Genomic DNA, 24,717 nt, shown 5'->3' with positions numbered 1-24,717 from the left:
AACGTGTGATTCATGCGACACCGCCAGATGCCATTTTCTTTTTTTTACCGCCGAGTACTGTTGAGTACTCTACGATCAATTTCCTTTAACGTCCTCGTTTCGTGGCCGTAACCGGAACTATCAATGTCTTGTACAACGCGAATTTTGTCTTCGTCTGCAAACTACGGGACTTAAGTTGGCAACGAAGTCCGTAAAAAGCTCTATTTGCAGCTGCAAGACGCCTTTTCACCTCGCGGATAACATCATTATCGCACGTCACTAGAGTTCCAAGATGCACAAATTCTTCCACTACTTCAAATTTATCAACCACCTAAACCACTTCGCCACCAACATCACAATTGGACCAACGTATTTCTACAGCTATCATGTACTTCGTCTTGCTGGTGTTGATTGTGAGACCAATTCTTGCTGTCTCCATTTTAAAAGGTACGAATGCCTCTTCCATGGCTCGGTGATCGATTCCAATGATATCAATATCGTCCGCAAACCCTAGGAGCATATGCGACCAAGTGACGATGGTACCGTTCCTTGGCACGCCTGCTCTCCTGATGGCACATTCAAGAGCAACAACGAACAGCAAGTTTGACAGCGCGTCACCCTGCTTCAATCCGTCTAAGGTTACGAAGGATGTCGAAATCTCATCCGCAACCCGAACACTTGATTTCGATCCATCCAGCGTTGCACGAATCAGTCTAATCAGTTTCGTTGGAAAACCATGTTCTACCATTATCTGTCATAACTCGTTTCTTTCCGCTGAATCGTAAGCTGCTTTGAAATCAATAAACAGATGGTGTGTCTGCAAGTTGTATTCCCGGGATTTTATCTAGCATCTGTCGCAGGGTAAACATTTGATCCGTTATTGATCGGCCTCGAAAGACTCCTCCTAGGCCTCAGTCTGTTGAACAGAATACGTGGCATAATTTTGAACGCTGAATTGAGGAGCGATATTCCTCGATAATTGGCTCACTTGACTAATGAGGCCCTCTAGCCAGTCAGCAGGTAGTTCTTCCCACACCTTCAAAAGAGTACGGTGAAGTATTTCGTGCAGCTGCTTACTACCGTGTTTGAAAAGTTCGGCCAGGAGCTCGCCCTTTCCAGCAGCCTTAAAGTTTTCAGCTCTTTGGTTGCCTTTTTCACCGTTCGTTGACGCGCTAACATTCTCACCATTCAGCAATGTCTCGAAGTGCTCTCTCCACCTGGCTGCTACCATTGTTTTATCTGTCAGCAAGTTACCTTCACGGTCATTGCACTTGACGGGAGACGGCGCTGTTTTTCTCCGTACGCCATTGACAGTTGCATACAATTTCCGCATATCATTTTCTTCCATACTGTTTTGCGCCTCAGTAATGACGTTCTCCTCATACTGTTTTTTTCTTTCTGCGGTGAATTCTGTTTTCGGCTCCTCTTGCTTCCGTTCTCTGTTCTGGCGGGTACCAGACACTAACATCCGGCTTCTGGCAGCATTTTTCTCATCCGTCACTCCTCATCGAACCAACCGTTTCTGGGTCGTCTCTGAGCAGTACCTATTGGTTCTAGCACTGCTGTGCTCACCGCTCCGTGAATTGACTCCCACAGATTGTTAAGGTTACCCTCCATCAAAATCTTTAAAGTGTCATCCGGTACCAGTTTCTCAACATGTCCTTCTCGTCTTTGACTGTCTTCTTGCTCTTCCGAAGTTCATTGCCCAGTACTGCTCTACCGTGCGCAGCTCCGGACAGTTTGGCGGGCTCATGTCCTTTGGAACAAAATGAACAGAATTGGCCTCATACCATTCCAGGACACTTTTAGAATAGTGGCATGATGCCAAATCTGGCCAAAATAGCGGAGCTTTGTCGTGCTTCTGCAAGAACGGGAAAAGGCGCTTCTCGAGGCGCTCAGATTTGTAGATCTCGCCATTTACTGTGCCCTTTGTCATGAAAGGCTCACTCCTCAGTCCGCAAGAGCAGATGGCCTGCCAAATGAGACATTTGGAGGCGAACTTCGACATTTTCTTCTTCTTAAATTTGTCGTCCACATAGAACATGCTCTTGCCGGTGAAAAACTTCAACCCCGGAATTTGCTTAAAATCGGCTTTTGTATACGTTTCGTCGTCCATCTCACAGCAGCCATATTTTGTCAGCATCTTCTCGTAGAGCTTCCGTGCCCGAGTTTTAGCCGTCGATTGTTGCCGCTCATCGCGGTTTGGGAAGTTCTGTACCTTGTATGTATGTAGTCCAGCTATCTTCTTTGCATTCTGGACGTAGCTCTGCGACATGCCGATCTTTTTAGCCAAATCACGGTTTGAGACGTTGGGATTTGCTTTAATCATCCGCTTCACCTTTCCCTCCGTCTTTTTGCTCTCCGATCCCGGTTTTCTTCCAGCTCCTCTGCCGTGGTCCAACGTCAACCGCTCCTGAAACCGCTTCAACACTCTGGAGACGGTTGAATGGTGAATGTTCAACATTTTTCCCAACTGCCGGTGCGACAGGTCAGAAAATTCCAGGTGATTGGAAAGAATTTGTTTTCTCGACTCGCGTTGGTTCACCTCCATTTTCGTTGAATTGAAAAACACGACTTCGGGTTTGACAGCATGTAAGCAATACACATCAATGAGAAAGTGTGCAAAATTTGGTTGATTTTACCCAATGGTAAAAAAGTTATGCCCTGTTGCATGTGTCGCAATAATTTCGTATTCGCCCTTTACGTTGATTCCCCTCATCCGCTCATCAAGCTTCTGGCGGTACTCGTCCGTCACACCTTCTGCTGAGCAGCGCTGGGTATTGAAACGCAACGGAGTTCTTGAGTTCGCTACGGTTGATAACCGTGCTCCAATCTTACTGACAACGAGACCAGTGATCAGAGTCGATGTTTGGTCCTCTGAAGGTCCTCGCATCTATAACATCCGAGAAGTGTCGGCCGTCCCCCAGGACATGGTCTATTTGATTGCAAGTTTCGCCATTCGGGTGCATCCAGGTGTGCTTACGTGGTGGTGTCTTTGCGTGCAAAGTAAGTGCTGCTGATGGCCATCCCTCTAGCTGCAGCGAAGGTCACTAGTCTCAGGCCGTTGTCATTGGTTACAGAGTGAAGGCTCTCCTTACCAATGATTGAACGGAAAAAGTCCTCTCTACCGAGACTGAGCGTTGGCGTCCCCGATAACAATTTTCACGTAATGCTTTGGGCACTCTCCGTAGGTTTTGTCGAGACACTCGTAAAACGCGTCCTTCACGTCATCGGGTTTATCGTTTGTCGGTGCATAGATGTTGATCAAGCTGTAGCTGAAGAATCCTGATTCAGTACTCGAACCTAAAGGAATGAAGATGATATCCGTTAGAACCAAAGATCGATTATAGCGTGATTGCAATATTTCTCCCTAGGAAATTTGAATGAAAAGCTTCTTTGCTTACTGGACATCACGCTTGACTAGGGGTCTGCTCAGGACTATTACCACACAAATAGTATCTACATTTTTAAAGCTAGTGTAAATCCGGCGCTAACTTAGTCCTGGCTCTAAGTTAGTGTCGGATTCTGATGAGACGCAGTCTAGACTCAAATTCTTCAACTAATTTGCACGATCGTCACGACAAAGCGTTTTAATTGTGATTTAGCCAGATGATACCCTTTGGAAAGTAATTTTGCTAATTGCTTTATCATGGATTAATTGCTCTGGGCAACCGACTGTCGAGAATGCTCGGTGGATTTCTTGTTACATTAATTGGAAAATTCGAAACAAAACTCATACACCAGTTAGTCACAATAAATTTAAAATGATATTAAAACTATTTCAATTTGACGAGCACTCAGATTACAGACAATGATTCTTCTAAATTCTTACCCTATTTTATGACAACTTCACAACAATCAGACGTAACAGACACCTGCTCAACTCAAAAAGTCAATCATAAGGTAGATGGTGCCGTAATTGTCTCACACGCCTAAAATTCCACAAACGCATTTTACTTCGTCGCCGTTTTTTTCTGCACCGTGCAGCTGAAACATACCAACAGTAACATTTAGGAGAGAAAAAAACGAGTAGGTATGTAAATAACCTACCGCCGCGGCACGTTACCGAAAGGACACGTGTTTTTGCCCCTTGACGTAAGCATCCATCACGCGGACCCAGAGGCAACGCATCGCATAGTGAGCGCGACCTTTTAACCCTATTACTACTGTTGAGCTGCTATTCAATTTGTGGACCTGCCGAGCAATCTTCATTCGTAAAGCATTTGCGGGTTGACGGGTAGCAAGTAATTGTATTTCTCAATATAACAGGTACTAGGACAGTTGCATGCCTGCCTACCTGCCTAGCTACCAACGACTGCGTAAGTACAATGCCGGTAATAACAATGGCGATGTTTTGTCGTTGACCTATTTTGGTCTAGGTTTTTTGTGTTCTGGATGCCGCCTGGAGGCACAGCACTGGAATAAGTTTTTTCCTGTTGTGCGGCACTATAGAATAGACTTTTTTCCTATATCGACCTCTTTAGGTGGAAAAATACAAAGAGTCTAGCTTATGCTAGGCTGGATGATGGAGTCAAGTTGGGCTTGGATCATGCACATTTGAAACATCATAATTCTCTGCTTTTTCTTTAATTCGTTTAATTGGCACGCTTGGATGCTTGAGCTTAACGGAGCCGTACACTTTTTATGTATTTACAACAAATAAATAAACCTATATAATTTGTACGAAACCAAGGTTTTATTTACCAAGAATTTGTGTTTTATGGTCGACATTTTTTCAAGTTCTAGAAATAGAATACTTTTAAAACAATTTAATATTTTTATAGGTTACTGTGAAAATGTTAAGCTCTTTGAAACATATTGTTATATAAAGCAATTAACAAAATGTTTGAGTTCTTTTTCGAGCTCGACCGTTTTTGCACTGAGCATTTCAATTCTACAAACAAGTGATAAAAACTTAACACACTATGTTCAATAGATCGACAATTTGTCAGTTATGTGCTTGGAGCCATAAGCAAAGCAGGCTGTTGATTTTAAATATTGTGGTATCCATCCTTTTGATCGCGAGATGAAACATTTATTGAAAATGAATATGTAACCTAAACTAGCGGAAACCACCTTCATACAGTTCCATCATGTACGAAATTCTGTACAGATAACTTTATTTATTTAATAACAGATTAAGGCCGAAGTGGCCTGTGCCGTATACAAAAGATTCCTCCATTCCACTCGGTCCATGGCCGCGCGTCGCCAGCCACGCAGTCTGCGAAGGGTCCGCAAATCGTCTTCCACCTGGTCGATCCATCGTGCTCGCTGCGCGCCACGTCTTCTTGTACCGGTCGGATTGCAATTGAGAACCGTTTTCACCGGGCTATTGTCCAACATTCTGCCTGTGCCTGGCCCACCGTAGTCGTCCGATTTTCGCGGTATGACAGATGGGCGGCTCCCCCAACAGCTGATGCAACTCATGGTTCATTCGCCGTCTCCATGTGCCGTCTTCCATCTGCACTCCACCGTAGATGGTACGCAGCACTTTCCGTTCGAAGACACCAAGTGCGCGTTGGTCCTCCACGAGCATGGTCCAGGTCTCGTGCCCGTAGAGAACTACCGGTCTAATCAACGTCTTGTAGATGGTTAACTTCGTACGACGGCGAACTCTGTTCGACCGAAGTGTCTTGCGGAGGCCAAAGTAAGCACGATTTCCTGCCACGATGCGTCTACGAATCTCTCTGCTGGTATCATTGTCGGCGGTCACCAGTGAGCCCAAGTACACGAACTCTTCAACCACCTCGATTTCGTTGCCACCGATGCAAACTCGAAGCGGGCGGTTCTCATTCTCTTCTCGTGAACCTCTTCCTATCATGTACTTTGTCTTCGACGTGTTGATGGCAAGTCCGACGCGCTTGGCTTCTCTTTTCAGTCTGATGTAGGCTTCCTCCATCTTCTCAAAGTTTCGTGCAATAATATCAACGTCATCGGCGAAGCCAAGTAGCTGAACGGACTTTGTGAAAATCGTACCACTCGTGTCGATCCCTGCTCTTCTTATTACACCTTCCAGCGCGATGTTGAATAACAGACACGAGAGACCATCACCTTGCCGTAACCCTCTGCGTGATTCGAAGGGACTCGAGAGCGTCCCTGAGACACGTACTACGCACATCACCCGATCCATCGTCGCCTTCACTAATCGCGTCAGTTTGTCCGGGAATCCGTACTCGTGCATAATCTGCCATAGCTGATCTCGATCGATAGTGTCGTATGCGGCTTTGAAGTCGATGAACAAATGATGTGTGGGCACATTGTACTCGCGCCATTTCTGCAGTATTTGACGAAGAGCGAACACCTGGTCCGTGGTAGATCGTTCGCTCATGAAACCCGCCTGGTACTGCCCCACGAACTCTCTTGCAATTGGTGATAGTCGACGGCATAGTATTTGGGAGAGTACCTTGTAGGCGGCGTTCAGCAGGGTGATTGCTCGGTAATTACAGCAATCCAGCTTGTTGCCCTTTTTGTAGATAGGACACACGACACCTTCCATCCACTCCTCCGGTAAAATCTCCTCCTCCCAAATCTTGGTAATCACCCAGTGCAGCGCTTTAGCCAGTGGCTCGCCACCGTGTTTTAGTAGCTCGCTTGGTATTTGGTCAACCCCAGCGGCTTTATTATTTTTGAGCCGGCTAATCTCCTCCTGGATTTCTTGGAGATCCGGAGCCGGTAGTGTAATGTCTTCCGCGCGTGCTCCCAGGTGCGTTACCGTGCCATCCTCATCGTCTGCTGCATCGCCGTTCAGGTGTTCTTCGTAGTGCTGCCGCCACCTCTGGATCACCTCACACTGGTCCGTGAGAAGATTCCCGTTTGTATCTCTGTACAGATAACTGTCACTAGTTTAACAGTGGTAGGAAACTGTAGGTAGTGTATGTTTAATACACGAAGAGTTGCAGAAAGCTGAAAAAAGATTGGAACGTTTGACGCAACCTGATGCATCTATTCTGATGAAATTGCCACACTCGTTCGAAACTTGCAGGTACCAGTGGAAGACCGCAGAAGCGATTGTATAATTCAAGTAGCATGCTAAAATTGTCTCCAGTGATCGATTAGCCGAATTCTAAGTTTTTGTAGTCATATTCACGTTCCGAGGCTGCGAATTCTAAAGGGTGTCCCATATCAAATTGCATCATGAAAAAAACGCTCTGGAAAATTACCTAGTGGACCGATCCTTTTCAATCCTTTTTTTAGACAATAACATATAATCCATTAGTAAGCTTTTGGCATATTTCGTTCATTCAACTTCAATACCCTAACCGTACGCTCGCACCTTACACTTAACTCCACTCATTAGGTTCTGTACAAAATCTGGCTGCAGCTTGTTCTGTACGGAAACCCACTTTTTCTTCATGTCTTCCTCAGATTGAACCTCCTTGGAATGCTTCAGTAGTGCCTGCTTCATAATTGTTCAGTATTTTTCGATGGGCCTTAGTTTCGGTGCGTTCATGTCCTTGGGTACGATAGTGACCCCGTTGGCTTCGTAACACTCTACGACAACATTTGAATAGTGACACGAAGCTAGACCAAAAGATCGACGAGCCTTCGTGTTGCTTCAACAGCGGAGACAGACGCTTCTGTAGACACTTCTTGAGGTAGATCTCACCATTTACAGTCCCGGTAGTAACAAACGGAACACTCCGTTCGCCACACGAGCAGACCGCTTGCCAAATCATGTATTTTTTGACAAACGTTGAAAATTTCGACTTTCTTACTTCCTCCGGAACATTAAACTTGTGTTCGGCGGTGAACGACAGTAGCCCCGAAAGCTGCCGGAAGTCCCCTTTGACGTAAGTCTTATATCCATGATGAAACAATGAGGCTTCGTCAGCATCTGACAGTTGCCAGGCCCGTGACTTTACCACTGTATTTTGCCGTTTGTCACGATTTAGAGCCTTCTGCATTTTGCATGTATACCCAGGTTTTTTTAGTTTTTTTACGCGGAGAATACGTACCGCGTTAAAAATCCGCGTTAAAAAACCACTTTAATTGGAAAATCCGCGTAAAAAACCGCGTTAATTGGAAAATCCACGTAAAAAACCGCGTTAATTCGAAAATCCGCGCAAAAATAAACTCTCAGCAAAAGACTTAGAAGATTTTCGGAAATATGGAAGAGACGGGTCTGAAAGGCTCGCACACCAACAATATGGGTATTTTCGGAATGGTCTTGAAGAGTAGGTTCCAGAAATCGCTGTTTAGAGCCATGTTGAAATCAAAGATGGCTACTTCCGGTTTTAGCGAAATTCGCTATAACCCAATCAATATGGGTATTTTCGGAATGGTCTTGAGGAGTAGGTGCCAGAAATTGATTTTTGTCGCCATTTTGCAATCCAAGATGGCGAAATCCGGTTTAGCGAAATTTGCTGTAACCCAATCAATATGAGTATTTTCGGAATGGTCTTGACCAGTAGGTGCCAGGAATAAATAAATCTGCACCTTCCCCGCAAGGTTTTCCATGAAAATCGATTTTTGGCGCCATTTTCAAATCCCAAATGGCGGCTTCCGATTCTTCCAACTCGATCAACATGAGTATTTTTGGAATGGTTTTGACGAGTAGCAGACAAACGTCGATGTTCGCCGTCATTTTAAAATTCTAGATGGCGACTTCTGGTTTACCGAAATTCCTGCATGAAAAATTTGGGCAATAATCTAAATCACCCTCAAATACAAGATCTAATCATAAACCAGCAAAATGCAAAATATTTTTTTGTGTTCATCCAGGAAAGTGCGGTGAGAATGGAAGAGAGAGAGAGAAGAAAGAGACGTATGTGGTGTGAGTTGGGGGTTTGAATTTATTCAAATTAAACATATTGCTTAAATTTAAATAAATTCAACTGTTTAATTAAAACTATTTGTACTACAACTTCAACTTCCAAAAATACCAATATTGATTGAGTTATAGCTAGGGTTCGCAGTACCAACCCTTTTTGGCGAGAACCGGTACTACGGTACTGAAGCCCTCAGTACCGGTAGTACCGGTACTCGAATTTTCTTAAAAAATTCGAAAAAAAAACTTCAAACTGAAATTGAATGCTCAAACTGGTGATCTTATTCTCAGATGATTGATTTGTGCTGATCAAAAAACATGTTTATTGTTTTTAATTGCTCCGGAATGGCAAGACTCATTTCACAGTAGATATTTTTCGTATAGGGCACCTTCTTTTGTTTCGAAATATAGGCCACTTTGAAATCAATAACTGCTAAGTGGTGCGACTTTCGTCGACTTGAACAGATGGTAAATGTATGAAACCCTATTAACAACAGTAAATCAAAGCGAAAATGGCAGTAAATCCGAGCAGGTTAATCGCATTTCCTCTCTTGCTTTTCTGAAAATTGGTTTCGACCTTTATGTCGTTTGCCTACTATTCTCTAATGCATATCAAGGCTCCTTGCTTTCCTGTAAACTATGGAGTTTTGCTGGATTTTCCGATCACCAATAATCACAAATTGCCCCATTTGAAGCTGTTCACCAAGCCTAAAACTGTTAGCTACTAAATCGCTGTTCGTTCTTTTATAGATAAAGGTTTAAGAGCAAACCAAATACAGACATGACTTAGACCATAGTCTTATTACGCGCCACCCAGTGAATAATGGAAACTAATCAGAATGTCGCTAATAAAACTTTAACTTCTAGAATTATTATGATGATGGCCCCACCTCATTCCCACACAAAGGTGTTATCTCAATGATTTATCTAGAAGCAAAATTAATATAATTAAACGTTATCTTGCAGACCGATATTTTGAAACAGATCCCCCTGCACAGTTAACATATTTGTCATAAAAAATTGTATAGTGCCGAAAATACCGGTACTGGCTTTTGTTCAGTACCGGTATTGCGGTACCAAAATGGGTCGGTATTCCCGGGATTTTCGGTACCGGTATTACCGGTACCACAACCCTAGTTATAGCGAATTTCGCGAAATCTGAAATCGCCATATTGGATTTAAAAATGGCGTCAAAAATCAATTTTTGGAACCTGCTCGTTAAGATCATTCCAAAAACACTCATATTGACTGGTTTATACTGAATGTGGTTAACCCGGAAGTCGCCATCTTGGAATTCAAAATGGCGTCAAACAACGATCTTTGTCTACTACTCGTCAAGACCATTCCGAAAATACCCATATTGATTGGGTTATAGCGAATTTCGCTAAATCGGAAGTCGCCACCTTGGATTTCAAAATGGCGCCAAACATAAATTTCTGGTACCTACTCTTCAAGACCATTCCGAAAATACCCATATTGATTGGGTTATAGAGAATTTCACTGAACCGGAAGTCGCCATCTTGGATTTCAAAATGACGCCAAAAGTCAATTTCTGGCACCTACTCTTCAAATCCATTCCGAAAATACCCATATTGTTGGGGTGCGGGCCATAAGGAATCTTCCAGACCCGTCTTCCATCTTTCCGACAATCCTCTAAGTCTTTTGCATTTAAAAGGACTTAGAATATTTTGTGCAAAACCGTGTTAATGGCGAAATCCGCGCGAAATAAAAACTGCCAAAATTCTTCTAAGTTCTTTGCATTTAAAAGGACTTTTTCAGAAAAAAGTCTAAGTCTTTTGCATTCAAAAGGACTTAGAATATTTTTGCAAAAACCGCGTTAATTGGAAAATCCGCGTAAAAAAACCTCGTAAAAAACCGCGCAAAAAACCGCGTAAAAAACCTGGGTGTATGCAGTCACTCCCTGTCTGTGGCTGGCTGGACGAAAGACTTGGACAGATTCACCTTTTCGGCCACATCCCTGACCGAAGCATTGGGACTCCGCTTAAACGCTTTCACTACACGCTTGAGATCCTGATCACTAATAGAACATCCATTCTGACCGCATTTCTCCTTCCATTCGATACTCAGGATTTGGTAGCAACGTTTAATCACACGAATCACCGTTAACTGCACGGTTCCGAGTTGTTTTCCGATGTCCCGATGAGCGAGTTGAGGATTTTTCAGGTGTCTGCGCATAATTAATTGGCGACATTGTTTTTCGAGTGACGCCATTTTTTCTTATTTTCGAAAAATTGTCGGCGATAAAAATACTGCGTGAACAATACACACTAAACTACTCCCAGTCAAATGTTCAACAAAAAATACCCAAAGGGGCTCTTTTATACAGCGACACCCTTCATTTCTGATCCAGTAGAAGTCGAATCCTGTGTCAATTCTATTGAAAACTCGCTGAAGTCCGGTAACAGCGCTGTGGCGACCATAGTTGGTTCTTCTAAAAGGTAGTCACAGAAGAGAGTAAGTACGTAGCACGACCGGCACAGATATTAGTTCCGGGACCACGAATATTTACCCAGGGTTGTAGGAGATTATGTGTGTCGGTTCTATGTTTGAACGAGAGTCGATTAGAGACAGCGATGAGCACACCACCACCACGTGTTTTTCCTGCACTGTTAAGATCGCGAGCGTTGCGTGACCGTAGTTGGTTTTCCTAAAGGGTAGTCACAAAAAGTTAGTACGTAGTGTGTGAATGCGAGCTTGAGTCTTCAGTGGTTAGCTCTACAATTCTAGAACGCCGCAAGTCCGAGACGAATAGGACTCGAGAGTAATCCCTCTGGATACTGAGTTATTTAACTGGGAACCGATTTCGTAGGTTGACAGTTGGAATCTGTTTCGCCATGGGAGATGTCCAGGGGCCCAAGCGTATGAACCCGCGTTGGACAGCCTCGATTCTGTCATTCCCGTTCTGGTAGCATGGATTCCAAACAGCAGAACAATACTGTTACGTTGAGCGAATCAACGCGCAGTAAAGCAATTGATGACAGTATACATCCCTAAGCTTTTTTGTTATTCGGAAGATGAACCCTAGCTGTCTTGATGCCTTCTCCACGATGTATGAAATATGTGGTTTGAACGTTAGTGCCGAATCCAAGATGAATCCAAGATCCTTACGTGAGTGTTTTGGAATGCTCGAGTCGAACAATTAAATCGGACGACGTTTCCGGGCAAACGTGACGATTGAGCATTTGCTCCGGTGGTCTAGAACCATTCTGTTCACATCACACCGAGTACTGAAGCTGTCCAGTTCACTGTGAAGAAATTCGGTATCGGTTGAATCTTGTATCTGTCGAAAAATCTTCATATCGTCGGCGAAGGAGAAGCGGGTCCTTGTAGTTTGCTATTGATGTCATTGAAATAGAGGAGAAATATTATTGGGCCGAGGTGACTTCCTTGCGGGATGCCGGATGTAGCGAGAAAAGTTCCTAATACTGATTTGAAGTTGCCTTCCATCGAGATAGGAGCGAGTCCAGTGAAGAAGTTGACCGTGAATACTGAGTTTATCTAGTTATTGCGATATCATGGATTTGACAAAGGCCGCGGATAGATCCATGTAAATAGCATCGGTTTGCAGTCCGTTTGTGAATCCATCGAATACATAGCAGGTTAGTCGTTGTCGATCATGCATGGAATGGGCATTCAAAAAGGAGGCTGATAAAATCGGACATACTACACGCCACCGAAAAACTACCTAAAATTGAGTACTTTTGACTCAATCTCGTGGTATTGTGCAGGAAGGTAAAATTAGGTAAACCATGTTGAAGGTAGTTTCCATTTAACCGCAACAAAAATTATAACTCAACCTCGAGTTTAATTTAAGTAATTTAAGTTTAAGTTGAATTTATTTAATTTTGAGTATACCCCAAATAACTCGAAAGTACCCTACTGCACGGAAGACCTCGACTGAGTTGAATCTCTCGTTTTGTTTTAGACAACACTAATAAATACGAAAGTGACGCACAACTCAAAAGTACCTAAATTTAAATTAAAAGAACTTATTCTGTCGGTTGTTTTACTTTTGCGTGTATACTGCCGTTCTACGCGCAATTGTCCCGTGTATATAGGGACCCCTTCCCCCCCCCCCCCCCCCCCCCCTAGAACATTGGACAAAAATTGTTATAATTATTATGCATATAACGGCAGTATATACCCTGATCAAAAACTACACATCGCTTTGGGGGAACAAATAGAATACAAATTCCAATGTTACTCAAATTGTGCAAAGTTACCATTAGCCCAAAGCAAATTATAAAAAGATCTTTAGGCACTCAGCCCCAAAACGGAAGTTCGACAGATTTTAATTAGGTCATAATTGTCACATACCTTCAGGTGATGTTCTCCACGCCAGTGTCCATCTATTCCCGCGTACTCTCCGACCAAGTGACAACCTGTGCTGACGACTCCACTATGAACTTAGCTACTACTTTCAATTTTCAGCGTAGGTGAACAATAAACGCCCTCGGCAAACCCCGTCGGTTCGATTCCGTCTTCCGTGACAGGAAAATTCTTCAGCTTCTTATTAGGCAATACTCAAGAGACCACCTTAATCCAGCATTCCGCGAAAGGTTGAATGAGTAATTTTCACTCTTCAGACACTGGATTCACTACACACGGGAAATAAATAGAAAATCACATCACTACACTTTTGTTACAACCCCCTTAAATTCCACCACTTCAATCATTACTAGCGATTGCAAAACCCTGGCGCTATGGAGCTGCCATCATGCCTCTAATTTGCATTTACTGACGCCTTCTTCACCTTCCCAACGACTCTCAAAGAAAAATTGTAACGGGGGCACGAGCTCCCCCCTCGCTCCAGGAATGAAAGAGTATAGTGCTGGAGCAGGCCTCCGCACTCCGCGAAGAAAAAATTGATTTTCCACTCCCACTACGGATCGAACATTATAGGGGAAGAGATTTTTTCACACCTTTTTTCCACCGTTTGACAACTAGATTCACTTGCGGGGATATGGCTGCTCGATTAATTTCACCTCTAGTCGAAGGACTAGCACTTTTCTGTCAGGCAACCTTCACCGAAATTCAACCCGTTTTTTCTTTGCACTTTGCGAAGACAAAAACGACGGAGATCACTCACGCGACGAACGAACGATTGCTGCTTGCGGAGTGGTTTTTCTTTCGCTACTTGTTTATCGATTGATTTGCTGATTTTTTTGCTCTCTCGTTTGGTGCCGTGCTTCGCTCTCGGCATGTGTAGTTGTCCTGCTCGGTTTAATGCGGTTATACCATTGCGGAACAAAGACAGTCAATGCGAACGGTGACAGTTGGATGATCGATGTTTTAGAAGGGCCAAACCGAGAAAGTGTCTAGCATACACGCTTAACGCAGCTTCATCTATTATGAAGTGAATTTTCAAGTCAAAAGAAAGGACATTGAAAAATTTACTTCACGAAACGGATTTTATATTAATGCTTGTGTCACGTTTCGAATTGATTATTGCCGCAGTAATAAAGATTGCAAACCTGTTAAGAGCTGCCCGGCTGAAAATAACAACAAAATGTACCCTTTATTCGATCAAAAACATTTTCTGATTACTGTTTTTTCCTTGTTTATCTTCCGTCGGCCTCTGTTTGTACTGAGTGCCAGAGTGGTGACTCCACCATCTAGACCACACATATCGTCCATCTGATTACTGTTTTTTACATTGTTTTGGGAAGAGTACTGAACAAGCTTATGATTATGGCGAGTACTTTACGAGAACTTGCCACAAACCAAAATGTCACTATCATAAGCACAAAAACTTGTTTCAAAATCATCCAACACAGGTCCAATAATAGACACCTCTTGAACGAACGTTGGTCCAACGAAGGACTTGCGTTGATCAATTTTAAACCATCGATTTCTTTGGGGGCAGTTAAGCCGGCTGGAATTCGATTCTGAATCCCCGTATAAATAATTACTGTACCATGCAACTATTTTCAAACTATTCATATACCTAATACTAAATTATTTGGAGTACTATACCCACATAAATTAAATTCCTATAAATTCTAGAACATTCCATCACCATCACGAAACACTAAAAACCAGCAACAGAAACATCTAGAAGCATCCCACAATGCTGCATCGCCGGTAGACAATAGCACACCATAAAAACAACGCTTGCATCTTTTTGTCTCGCTCGCTCATGCTTCCATTCAACAGTCGGGCAGAGAAAATGAAACTTCTAGAATTATATTAATGGCACATAAGAGCTGGCACTTGCGTTATGAGTCATAAGTTTGGAATTTGATTTACTGGAATACCCGGATAAAATTTTACAATAGCATTTACCCTACAAACAATCATAAAACAATAAATACTATAGTTATTGCTGTTTCACCATTGTTCGATGCAGAGTTCTCGCATTAGATTTACGATAAAATTTCATGTAACAATAAATTTTACTGTTCAGCAAAAAACTGATACAGTAAATTCACATTACATATTACTGTTTTCGAGAAAATAATGCATGGAGAAAAATCAATTTTTTAATGTTAAGATACATAACCACCCCCTTTTTTACTGTAAAAGTCTATTTTACATTGAAATTTACTGTAAAAACGTTAAAGTTTATTGTTTCTGTATTGTAGCATGACACTAAAACTTACTGTAAATTATTGTAAAATTACTGTACTGTCACAGTGAAAATCATGGTTTTGTTGCTGTACATTTCTATTCGGGTAATCATCGCTTGAAACTTGTTTTTACATATTTTCGTCTTAGCAGTGGCGTTAAAAGCTTAAAAACAGCATATGCCTCTCAATTTCTAATCAATTTGAAAAGAAATAAAATCCGCATTCAACTCACCGTTGCTCGAACTTTTACATTTTGGTTATTTTTAATTTGATAAACATAGATAAACATATACCTGCGATGGGTTGTGTTTAAAACCGAAAGATCCAATGAAATTTTGGGTGCCTTGCAGCCTCAGCAAAGTTAGGATACTTTCTGTATATGATGGGAGTTCGATGCTTGATCAACATGTTCACGCAGATCGCCTGAGGTAGTTTTTCATTTGCAAATTCTTCAGTAATTCAGAACCAAATTTTATCAATTCGGTCACGGAAGACGAGGAAAGTTATCACTAATATCAAACCAAATACAAATTAAATACGCCAAGGTCCCATACAAATAAGCCATCACTTTTTGGCTCACCGAACAAACGAATTAGTCTACCCAATTCATCTGATTCGTCTTGACGGATTAGAATGGTCTCAAAATAACGAAACTGGCAACGCTACCTGATCAAAGCATGCTGATTTTCCATTTGTTTATAAAACTACTAAACGTTCGGTATCCTTCGTAGGTATCCAGGGTGAAAAAAATAATAAAGTATTGTCTCAAATTTGACTATTTAATAGTGAATTTTAAACCTCTAAAATTCTCTTTGCGGTCAATTTTCGGCCTTACAACTGTTAATACTTAAAAGAATGAAAACAGCCTTCCTATATTTCAACTAATTTTTCGTACGAATGATTTCGATCAAACTCGATAGCCGATTGTTTTTGCTGTCATTAATGAGGATGCTTTTGTCGTAATCCAGCAAAAGAATTGAAATTATACGATTGTTATCATTGCATTGCAGGTCTATTCTGGGACATGCGGAAGACCCTAAATGGCATACCGGACAATGATGACGACGAAGCAGTTTCCACACTACGTTAATTCAAATGACTGCATTTTGCTTGATATTTGCAAGCCAACCCAGTAAATTCCAGCCGGAATATGAAATTGAAATTCCTTTCAGTATCTATAAAAACAAAATTCCGGAAAAACAATCCGGTCAAACCCATTCCGGAACCGACTCGGAATACTGAATAGATTCTGTATGGATTCCAGCTTAAATGCAACAACCAATTATGACCCAATTGGTTTCAGAGTCGGTTGTTGCATTTTTGCTGGAATCCATGCAGGATTTCTAATCGATTGACTGGATAACGGTGTTCCAAGTTTTTCTCGTATCCTATCTTGCGAAATTAATTTTAAACGCATGGTCGCAAAAGTAACTAAATGTAAAGTAATAATGTTGGTACTTTGTAAACAGATGAAACTTGCAACTGCTTAAAACCATTTGATATGAATGAATCAGATTTTGCAATGATATGTTAACATATTATATATATTAAGAACAGCACGGGCCCTGTAGCGCCAAATTGAATTAAATGCGTTTCTTTCCATCAAAATAGAAATTTGGCGTTGCGTGTAAAACGTCAAAGCCCTGCAAAAAACAGCCCTACATTCAACAAAACATCGAACAAAGTGGATCAGCGTAGGACGATTGTTAAGTAATCTTTTCTGCGAGGGAGTGCAAAGTTGATGCAAAAAAGGAATTTAAATGCATTTTTTCTAAGTTGATGCAAATTTGTGATACATTCCTAGAGTGATAATTTTCATTTTTGCATCAGCTTTGCACTCCCTTGCAGAAAAGTTTGTTTAACAAACGTCCTACGCTGATCCACTTTGTTCGACGTTTTGTTAAATGTAGGGCTAGTTTTTCTGTAGGGTTTTGACGTCTTATACGCAACGCAAACAACATTATGAATTTCTATTTTGATGGAAATAAATGCATTTAATTTCGCTGATTTTTAAAAATGCATCACAAGTGATCTGCCCCTAGGCGATAACCTGTTCGTTACGTATTTCATTTATATTTGATTAAACTAAAGAAATTTGGAGGAACTTTACAGTAAAAGGGACAACTCTCGACAAACATATGATTACGGCCTAAAAGTCAACTGTCAAAATCCACTTTGAATGGAAAATCCGGACAAACCGTTACACGCCAATCACAGATGCTGGTAGTAAATGAAAGAGAAAAGTTTTCTCTTTCATAAACTGTTGTGAACTGTATTTGACTAGTAACGGTTTGTCTGGAATTTCCATTCAAAGTGGATTTTGACAGTTGGCTTTTAGGCTGTAATCATATGTTTGTCGAGAACTGGATCAAAAGAGTCCAAAACCTCGTCCAAAATATGTAATTCTTATTTTTACTCCGAAGAGAATACCGGAACGATTTTCTCTCTGTTTGCCCGGAGTACTTCCAGTTTCTCCTGGTCACTGGAACAAACCTATTGACATGCTTTTCGAAAGGAGACGCGACGATCATTTTTCTTAGTAGCAAAATTCGGAGTACTATACGGCGCAAAATTCATAGCAGTTACTTTACATAGATTTTTCAGGAATTTTTGTTCTAGCCTAAATGTCTGTTTTCTGAGTTGTTTCTAAATGAAACGTACAACAAGCATCATTTAAAAAAACAAATTACCATGTTATTGCTTTTCCCGGATTTTAACTGTTCGATCAAATAGATAGATTCCTCAAATGAGATCCGTAAAATGGCTCCCTTCCCCTTCGACCAAAATGTCCGAACCCGCGTTCGCTTTGTTGTTTTGTCAAAACGAATTTTGACAACTACGCTCCCATATTCTGAGCGAGCATTTTCCGAAAGTCATCATCATCAGCAGCATAGGATCGAATCTTGTAAATTTTGTTCTAAAAAACGAAGTTTTTCCTGTGAAAATAAACGCACCAGGTTCACATTAGTTTGTTTTGATAAAGTTTTCTCAAAATGGCTGGAACACTGGAAGATAAATCGATCTGGGAAGATGGCGAGGAAACATTGGGCGAAGAGGTTCTGCGGATGCCCACCGACGAAATTGTTAGCCGAACGCGTTTGATGGACAACGAAATCAAAATCATGAAGAGTGAGGTCATGCGAATTACCCACGAGCTACAGACCCAGAATGAGAAAATTAAGGACAACACCGAGAAGATAAAAGTCAACAAAACGCTACCCTATCTGGTATCGAATGTGATTGAGCTGTTGGATGTCGACCCGCAGGAGGAGGAAGATGACGGTGCGGTGGTGGTGCTGGATTCACAGCGGAAGGGTAAATGTGCCGTTATTAAAACTTCTACGAGACAAACCTATTTTCTGCCGGTTATCGGACTGGTGGATCCGGAGAAGCTGAAACCGGGTGATCTGGTGGGTGTCAATAAGGATTCGTACTTGATTTTGGAAACCCTTCCAGCCGAGTACGATGCCAGGGTAAAGGCAATGGAGGTTGACGAGAGACCGACCGAGCAGTACTCGGACATTGGTGGGTTGGATAAGCAGATCCAGGAGCTGATTGAAGCGGTTGTCCTACCGATGACGCATAAGGAGAAGTTTAAGAATTTGGGGATTCAGCCGCCGAAAGGGGTGCTGCTGTATGGACCGCCGGGTGAGTTGGGGGGTTTGTTTTGATTGGGAAATTTGCGAACTTTTTTTTTTGTTATTTTAGGAACCGGCAAAACGCTGCTAGCTCGAGCTTGTGCAGCTCAGACAAAATCTACTTTTTTGAAACTGGCCGGGCCGCAACTTGTGCAGATGTTTATCGGCGATGGCGCCAAGTTGGTTCGCGATGCATTTGCTTTGGCAAAGGAAAAAGCGCCGGCGATTATTTTCATTGACGAATTGGACGCCATCGGTACGAAACGTTTCGATTCGGAAAAGGCGGGTGATCGTGAGGTACAGCGAACCATGTTGGAACTACTGAACCAGCTGGACGGGTTCAGTTCCACTGCCGATATTAAGGTAATTGCTGCGACCAATCGGGTGGACATTCTGGATCCGGCACTGCTTCGATCCGGTCGGCTGGATCGAAAAATTGAATTTCCACATCCAAACGAGGAAGCCCGGGCCCGCATTATGCAGATCCATTCGCGCAAGATGAATGTCAGTCCGGACGTTAACTTCGAAGAGTTGGCCCGTTCGACGGACGACTTCAACGGGGCACAGTGTAAGGCGGTTTGCGTCGAAGCCGGTATGATTGCACTGCGACGTTCGGCGGTGGCCGTAACCCACGAAGACTTTATGGACGCCATCATGGAGGTGCAGGCGAAGAAGAAGGCCAATCTGAACTATTATGCTTAGGCGGGAGGGTTGGCGATCTGCGTGTTTTTTTCTCGCTTCCATGTAGCTTGTGTTGCAACATGATTAATTTAGTAATAAACTTGCGTCTGTAAAACGAAACGTTTTTCTTTTTGTTTGTATTTAGGGGAAGAAAAGGACTAACTTTCTTCATTATCCTAGAGAAATGTACGAGTATTTCACACTGACCATTGTTTGTGTTATGCACAAAAAACGTCCACTTTCATTCAAATGTCTCGTAATATTTCATCAGAAGATTTGTCACCGCTTATTAGCATTCCAGTGTTGCGCACATTCACAAGCATCACAAAAAAAGGAAAATGTTTTTGCCGCCCGCAGACTGCCCCAACATCAATAAAAATATTCAAACAAAAGGATAATAAAAACAAAATCATAGAAGTAAAGTAGGACCCTAGTTGCATCACTTCTCATTGGGGACCATCTTCACGTTGTTCTCGGGGATTTCGCTGACCTATTCCCGAACCACCTGCTGCTGGCTGTTCCGAATCGGGCGCAGCCGCAGATCCATCAATTAGTGGTACTTCTTCCGCCGCTGGTGGCTGCTGCGGGATCTGATTTGGATTGACAGTACCCGGGGCGGGTGGCCTCCGGAAGTAGAGTGCCGCCCCAAGCAGTATCGTTAGGAACGTTATCAGATACAGGTCCCAGTTGGAGGCGATGTTTTCGTCCAGATCTAGCAGGACGCTGAATGGTGACTGCATAAGAGAATGGGGGTTTCAGAAATGCGTCGAAATTATGTTTAAATAGCGGAATAATTACCTCTTTGAGAGATTCCAACTTGAAAACAAGCTGGAGCTTCAGCAAAGCTAGCGTCACGGGGACCTTAGCATCGGTATTGGTTTCCGCTGCCAAATCGTAGCACCGCTTGGCCAAGTGAATGTCCTTTTTCATACCGAGACCCTGTTCGTGCATATAGCCCAGATTGAACATGGCCTGTGCATTGTGCTGCTGTTCCGACGCCATTCTGAAATGAAAATTCAAGTTTCAATCAAGCAAATCTACCGGAATCCACCCCAAAAACCCACCGATAGTGCGAAGCTGCCGTTTCAAAGTCCACAAGCGTCCCCATCCCATAGTAATGGTAGTCTCCAAGCTTGACCTGCGCAGCAGAATATCCTTGAGCGGCGGCCCGTCCCCAAAACTGCAGAGCCCTGATCAGCTCTTGGTCCCGGTTCTTGAACAAATTTATTTCGCCTCGATCCAACAGAAAAGCTGCATTACTCTGCGCTACTTCATAACCCAGTTCCGACATCAGTGCGTACTGCAGCAATGCCTCCTCAAACCGGTACGATCGATAGTCCTGATGGGCAGCCATTAACCGTTCGGCCCATTTGCCCCGTTCGGCGACATTCTTAAACAACTCAACGGCAGTCGGACACGAACGCATCATTCCAAGACCAACCGCATGCATCTGACCAAGATTGTAGAAAGCCAACACGTGACCGGCCTGCGATGCCAAATTGAAGTACTTATTGGCCAGCTTGAAGTCCCGCTTCACTCCTATCCCGCTGAAGTACATATTTCCCAGCTGCAACTGCCCATCGACCCAGCCTTGGTCGGCAGCTTGCGTGAAGAACTTCAGCGCCTTCGCCGTATCTTTGGGGACACCCTTCCCATGCAGAAACATAATCCCAAGTCCACTTTGACCAACCGGATTCCCTAAATCTGCCGCTTTTTTAAAGTACTTGAAAGCGGTATCATTGTCCGCTTTGATATTATCGCTTCCTTCCAGGTAGATCTTTCCCAGGAAAGCCATTGCCACAGCATTCCCTGCATTGGCCGCCTGACTAAAATATTGCAACGCTTTCTGGTGATCCAACGGGATTCCACGACCTCCCTGATAATGCAACTGTCCCAATCCAACCTGAGCCTGCACGTCGCCTTTATCCGCCAACAGCTGGTAATAGTCGATCAAATCGTTATCCAATATCCCGGAACTCGGTCCCGAGTTCTCCACCTCATCCAACAGTCGAATCCGATGAACTGCGGCTCCCCCCGAAAACGTGACCTGATTGGCCACCTTGGTCGCAACCTTCCTATAGTACTCCAGAGCCGTTTCGCAGCTGTTCGGCACTCCAACACCGGCCCAATACCGATACCCGAGAGCCATCTGTGCCCACGAATTATCCCCCAATGCTGCCACCGTGTAGTACACCAGTGCCTTCCCTTGACTAACATTGAACCCGATTCCACTAGCATACATAAACCCCAAACCCATCTGTGCTTCCGGCAGTCCCGACTCGGCCAGTTCCAAAAACGTCTTTTTCGCCGCCTCAATATCCATATGTACCGGATTGCCAAGAAGCTGTGCCCAAGCAACATGACTTCTAGCCAACGGATGACCCTTTGTCGCAGCTTCCACCATAAGCTTGTGTCCCTGCAGTTTATCCACCTTGGTCTTGTTCAGCACAACCATCGCCCGATCGTACGCTTCCTGAGCCTCTATCTCCTCCGGAGTCAGCACCTTCTCGGCCAGCTCTTCCTCCCCCGGAACAACCCGATTAATCTCATCGATTTCGCTTTCTATCTTCTGTATCATCCGCTCGTGACTTTCCAGCAGCTCATTCAACATCTCCGACATCTTCCGGCTCTCTTTATCCTGAGACAAATCCGGTGCCTTCACGATCCTGATCGACGAATGTAGAAATTCGTTCAGCTGTTCCCGTTCCTTCTTCTCTCGATCGAGAAAATCTTGAACCATTTTGGCGGATTTTCTTTCACTCTCGGTGGCAGGTTCTCCCGTACTCTCATCTTCGGTGGACTTTCGCTTCGTCGTTCCTTCCTCCGGTCCCACCAGCTCCAGCTCGCTCCATACTTCACCAAAGAGAAGCAGGATACCACAAAGCAGGAAAAAATTCTTCATTTTGAAAAAGAATTGTACCAATAGTATTCACTCTAGCGATAATTAGTTCTTGTTTGCCTGTTGGAAAAACGATGGAACAATCATTAAGCAAATATGTATCCCTATCGGAACCGAGCAACATACATTGGCACACAAAGTTGTATCGCAGTCCGAAACAATACCGAATTTCCGTCACCTTTAACCGACGGATATTGCCCAGAACATGGAGATTTATTCACCGATCAAATGGGTACTAGCGATCTAGTTCAGTAGCAGAGAACACCTCACCAATCAAATAGATTAATATTTTTCACTTTTTCCGTCTTGATTTTTTCCCCGAACAGTTTCGAATGTTATTATTTTGCACTGAGTTGGGTCCAAAAAGTGACGTGTGATTTGCTAGAACTGATGCAAGATGAAATGTCATAATTTCTGTGAGCAGTGTGGGGTCAATTCCCGGGAATCTTCGATTAATATTCGAGCAGTTTAATTAATTCACGAAAATATTGCATGTTTCACTGGAAACGAGCCATTCAATCATTTTCAATGGCGCATTTGATAATAAATGCTCAAAAGCGTCGGTACCATCACCCGGTCAGCGTGGCAAGCAGAAAGTTATCAAAAGTTGAGCAAAGCGAATTCGCTCAAATTCAACAACCGTTTCTGACAGAAGCGGTTAAACCAACCAATGATGCTCACTTTTATCCAGAATCCAGTCAGAAATGTACGGCCAAGATCTCTGCACGCTTCCTGCCACATCTTTGTCAGATGTTTTGCTCGATTCGTGCTAAATTCTAACAGGTAGGAATTTCCAGGATCTTTTCTCAATTTATGTCCGAGTTATGTCAGGGTTTTGCTCGGTTCCTGTTAAAATTTGCCAGAAAACGCGAGCGAAACCAAGTTCGCCCTAGCTCAACTAACCCGACAGGATACGCGCAGAAATCTGACAGGGCTGCCAAACCAAGACTTACAGAGCGGTCTCTGCCAGAAAATTTGTTCACTGGGCATATGCGAGCGGTATCCCGCAGTCACTAATGTGGTTTTTGTTTGAGGCGAAACTGAGTCAGTTCCTAACCCCAACTGCTGTCAAAATGTATGAACTGACAGCGGTTAGGGTTAGAACCTGACTCAGTTTCAGGTTCAAGCGAAATCGCCATAAATTGATGCTGGCAGAGTTTCTGCGAGCATTTTGCGCGAGAATTCTGACAGAAAATTCGCCCAATTGTAACAACCGTTTCTGACAGAAGCGGTTAAACTAACCGATGCTGCTCGCTTTTAGCCAGAATCCAGCCAGGAATGTACGGCCAGGATTTCAGTGCGCTTCCTGCCACAACTTTGTCAGATCTTTTCTGGATTCGTGCTAAAATTCTATCAGGTAGGAATTGCCAGGATCTTTGCACGGTTTATTTCCGAGTTGTGCCAGGGTTTTGCTCGGTTCCTGTTAGAATTTGCCAAAAAACACGAGCGAAACCGAGTTCGCCCTAGTTCAGTCAACCCGACACGATGCGCGCAGAAATCTGACAGGGCTGCTAAACCAAGACTGACAGGAATCTAGCAGAACGGTCCATGCCAGAAAATTTGGTGACTGGGTAACAGACATTTCTAGGGCACACTATCCGCAACAATGCTCTGAAAAAAACTTTTAAAAATGCTATCGTTTCCAGATGGATAATGGAGATGCCCTGTGGGTTGCGTTGGACGGTACACAAAACAAAGAACTGCAGTGTCGAGGAGTCGACAGACGTGACGTCTACAAGTGAGTATCGTGAGAATATATAGTCCGTGGTTCTGATTGAAATCCTTTCAAATTGCAGCATCTGAAGAGCAAGAGTCATAATAATGATTTAAGAAGGTTTTAGGAATTCTTCGCGAAGAGGAGGTAGCCGACATTCTTTCCGATCAAAGAAGAATTCTCAACGGTGATGAAGATTTCTACTTTTATCCGACCTTCAACAATGTGATTGCTAGGCTCGTGAAACCTGTATAAAGTTGATCAGGAACATCAAACATATCTTGCATCCTCAGCTGGTTAAGGGAGAAGTGTTCCGGTTATTCATTTTGTCGATCAACACTCTTCGCGCACGCTATAGGAAACATCAGAATAATTCAGCAAGCTTGTTATTGTTCTCATCTGCTTGTATGCAAAATGCACAAGGCATGGCTAAAAGTCGCAAATGCCTG

General features: G+C 43.2%; 3 protein-coding genes across 3 annotated transcripts in view; 1 reads left to right on the top strand and 2 right to left on the bottom strand.

Moving 5' to 3' along the window:
• Window positions 1–13,914, bottom strand: part of LOC131685654 (probable serine/threonine-protein kinase DDB_G0282963) — a 133,410-nt gene extending 119,496 nt beyond the window's left edge. The window contains exon 1 of the mRNA XM_058969575.1: window positions 13,085–13,914. The gene's annotated coding sequence lies outside the window, so the exon portion shown is untranslated. The remainder of the gene's footprint in view (window positions 1–13,084) is intronic.
• A 4,260-nt stretch (window positions 13,915–18,174) lies between these two features.
• On the top strand, window positions 18,175–19,775 carry LOC131685646 (26S proteasome regulatory subunit 6A-B). The gene is made up of 2 exons (XM_058969516.1): window positions 18,175–18,984; window positions 19,045–19,775. Exons 1-2 carry the CDS (start codon window positions 18,330–18,332, stop codon window positions 19,674–19,676), a joined length of 1,287 nt encoding a protein of 428 aa, XP_058825499.1. The 5' UTR covers window positions 18,175–18,329; the 3' UTR covers window positions 19,677–19,775.
• LOC131685639 (protein sel-1 homolog 1) lies at window positions 19,764–22,941 on the bottom strand. The gene is made up of 4 exons (XM_058969503.1): window positions 22,681–22,941; window positions 20,720–22,614; window positions 20,454–20,658; window positions 19,764–20,389 (listed from the first exon to the last, which is right to left on the bottom strand). The coding sequence occupies exons 2-4, from the start codon at window positions 22,555–22,557 to the stop codon at window positions 20,102–20,104; spliced, it is 2,331 nt and encodes a 776-aa protein (XP_058825486.1). The 5' UTR covers window positions 22,558–22,614; window positions 22,681–22,941; the 3' UTR covers window positions 19,764–20,101.
• Between the last annotated feature and the right edge of the window lie 1,776 nt (window positions 22,942–24,717).

The sequence above is a fragment of the Topomyia yanbarensis genome, chromosome 1, assembly GCF_030247195.1.
Source record: "Topomyia yanbarensis strain Yona2022 chromosome 1, ASM3024719v1, whole genome shotgun sequence".
NCBI lineage: Eukaryota > Metazoa > Arthropoda > Insecta > Diptera > Culicidae > Topomyia > Topomyia yanbarensis.
Note: the sequence above shows the minus strand (reverse complement) of the source record. Positions and strands in the feature narration are given on the sequence as shown.

What these genes read in the sequence shown, in the direction of transcription:
- LOC131685646 (XM_058969516.1), top strand. Translation starts at nt 18,330, where the DNA reads ATGGCTGGAACACTGGAAGATAAATCGATCTGGGAAGATGGCGAGGAA. An exon ending in GCTGCTGTATGGACCGCCGG is followed by an intron (nt 18,985 to 19,044) that starts GTGAGTTGGGGG and finishes TTGTTATTTTAG; the next exon opens with GAACCGGCAAAACGCTGCTA.
- LOC131685639 (XM_058969503.1), bottom strand. Translation starts at nt 22,557, where the DNA reads ATGAAGAATTTTTTCCTGCTTTGTGGTATCCTGCTTCTCTTTGGTGAA. An exon ending in ACGGCAGCTTCGCACTATCG is followed by an intron (nt 20,659 to 20,719) that starts GTGGGTTTTTGG and finishes TTTTCATTTCAG; the next exon opens with AATGGCGTCGGAACAGCAGC. An exon ending in AGTTGGAATCTCTCAAAGAG is followed by an intron (nt 20,390 to 20,453) that starts GTAATTATTCCG and finishes TCTCTTATGCAG; the next exon opens with TCACCATTCAGCGTCCTGCT.